General features: G+C 39.2%; 1 protein-coding gene across 1 annotated transcript; it reads left to right on the top strand.

The window, feature by feature from the left end:
- Positions 1–1,161: 1,161 nt before the first annotated feature.
- LOC133740109 (uncharacterized mitochondrial protein AtMg00310-like) lies at positions 1,162–1,632 on the top strand. Its single transcript, XM_062168029.1, has one exon. It carries the CDS (start codon positions 1,162–1,164, stop codon positions 1,630–1,632), a length of 471 nt encoding a protein of 156 aa, XP_062024013.1.
- Positions 1,633–2,263: the final 631 nt, after the last annotated feature.

The following is a 2,263-nucleotide window of genomic DNA, read 5'->3' on the forward strand; positions in this document are numbered from 1 at the left end:
TAAGTTAGTTCATGTTGGGATATGAGAATAAGTGGCTATTAAGTAAAATAATTGAATATTTAGTAAATTAGATTTTTAAAAGTGCTTATAGTATTAAAAACAAAAACAAAGTGTTTTACTTAACTTGAAACTAAAAGTGCTAATACGTTGAAGTTGATATTACCATCTGTGATATCACCTTTTCAAAGTGCATTTGTGCCTGGGAGATTGATCACAGATAACATCTTAGTGGCCAATGAAGTGGCTCATTTTGTTCGTAATAAACGAGACGGCAGTGAGGGTTATATGGCTCTCAAGTTAGATCTTAGTAAAGCTTATGATATGATGGAATGGTTCTTTCTCAGGAAGGTAATGGAACGGTTTGGTTTTAATTCCAACTGGATTGAGATGGTGATGCAGTGTGTCAGTACAGTGCGTTACTCTTTTTTGGTGCGAGGTAAACCGAGAGGTCTTGTAACACCTAGCAGAGGTTTGAGGCAGGGAGATCCTTTATCTCCCTATTTATTCCTCATAGGGGCTGAAGGGTTCTCGGCTTTACTTCAACAAAAACAGGAGATGGGACTTTTACCCGGCATTGAGGTTTGTAATGACGCCCCTGCTGTTAACCATTTATTGTTTGCGGATGATAGTATGCTCTATGCTAACGCTACTTTAGATGACTGTTATCAAATTCAAGATGTTATTGAGACTTATGGCAGGGCCTCGGGGCAGTTAGTCAACTTTGATAAGAGTTCGGTAGTTTTCAGCAAGAATGTATCAGAGTACATGAAGGGAGAGGTATCTAGCTATTTGGGAATGCAGGTGGTGGATTCCCATGAAAAATATTTGGGTTTGCCTACTTATGTTGGGAGGAAGAAGACTTCTACCTTCCAATACATCAAGGATAATTTGGCAAAGAAGTTAGCAAATTGGCAAGGGAAGATGCTGAGTGGGGCTGGAAAAGATATTCTAATCAAGGTTGTAGCTCAAGCTTTGCCTTCTTATGCTAAGAGTGTTTTCCAATTAACGAAGAATTTTTGTGATGATCTAGAGCAGATGTGCGCTCGTTTTTGGTGGGGCAGTACTTTAGATAAGAGAAAGATTCACTAGAAAACTTGAAAGGCTTTGTGTAACCCTAAGGAAGAAGGAGGTTTAGGGTTTCGTAGCTTGTCAAATTTCAACATGGCAATGCTTGCAAAACAAGCTTGGAGGGTAGTGACTAATCCCATGAGTTTGGTTGCTCGAATTTTCAAGGCTAAATATTTTCCGGATACTTCTTTTTGGATGACAACTCCTCATGATTCTCCTTCTTTCTCTTGGAGAAGCTTGTTCTCAACAAGGGAGTTTCTAAGGCAGAGTTCCTATTGGCAAATTGGCGATGGTAATACTGTTAACATTTGGTCAGACTGTTGGTTGCCTGGTGTACAAGATTTTAAGCCGATGGATAATAGCATTGCTACTAATGAGGTTCAACAGGTTAACGATTTAATGATTCAGGCAGGATTGTGGAATACTAGTTTGATTCGAAGGCTTTTCCCATTGGCAGAGGCTTATGCTATCTTGAGCCTCCCTTTAAGTACAAGACGTGTTGATGACAGAGTTGTGTGGAGACTAGAGAAAAATGGTCAGTTTTCTGTTAAAACAGCTTATTGATTTGATTTTGCTACTTCTAATGCTAGACGTCCATTCCATTTGTCGGTGGGTGTGGCTTTTTGGAAAAAGCTTTGGAAGGTGAATATACCTAGCTCGGCTAAGATTCATATTTGGAGAGTTTGTCATAACATTTTGCCTTCAATGGAGAGATTAGAGTAAAAAATGGTGGTGCTGGATTCTCAGGTATGTGTTTTGTGTTCATCTACAATTGAGACAACTTTACATCTTTGCAGAGATTGTCCTTATACGAAGCAAATACTCCAATCTAATGGAGCTTTGAGTCAGGTGTGTTTTAATCCTCACACTGAGAATTGTGACATCTTAGAATGGTTTAGCTTTTGTGTTCAAGAGCTTTCTTTGATGGATTTGGGTGATTTAATTCATCTACTTTGGGGCATATGGAAAGAGAGAAATTGTAGAGTTTGGGAGAATACGAGCCTTCCTGCTTGTGACTTGTTGATTAAGTCTATGGCCAGAGTACATGCTTTTAGGTTTTATAATCTGAAAATGGGAATTGGTCGCACTGCAAGGTTTGCACGTTGGTCAGCCCCGCCTTTGGGATGGTATAAGATAAATGTTGATGGGTCTTTTGATCACACAACAAGGAATGGTGGTATTGGTTTTGTTATAA

The sequence above is a fragment of the Rosa rugosa genome, chromosome 1, assembly GCF_958449725.1.
Source record: "Rosa rugosa chromosome 1, drRosRugo1.1, whole genome shotgun sequence".
Classification (NCBI taxonomy): Eukaryota; Viridiplantae; Streptophyta; class Magnoliopsida; order Rosales; family Rosaceae; genus Rosa; species Rosa rugosa.

Coding starts and splice junctions, on each gene's coding strand:
- LOC133740109 (XM_062168029.1), top strand. CDS start 1,162: ATGGCAATGCTTGCAAAACAAGCTTGGAGGGTAGTGACTAATCCCATG.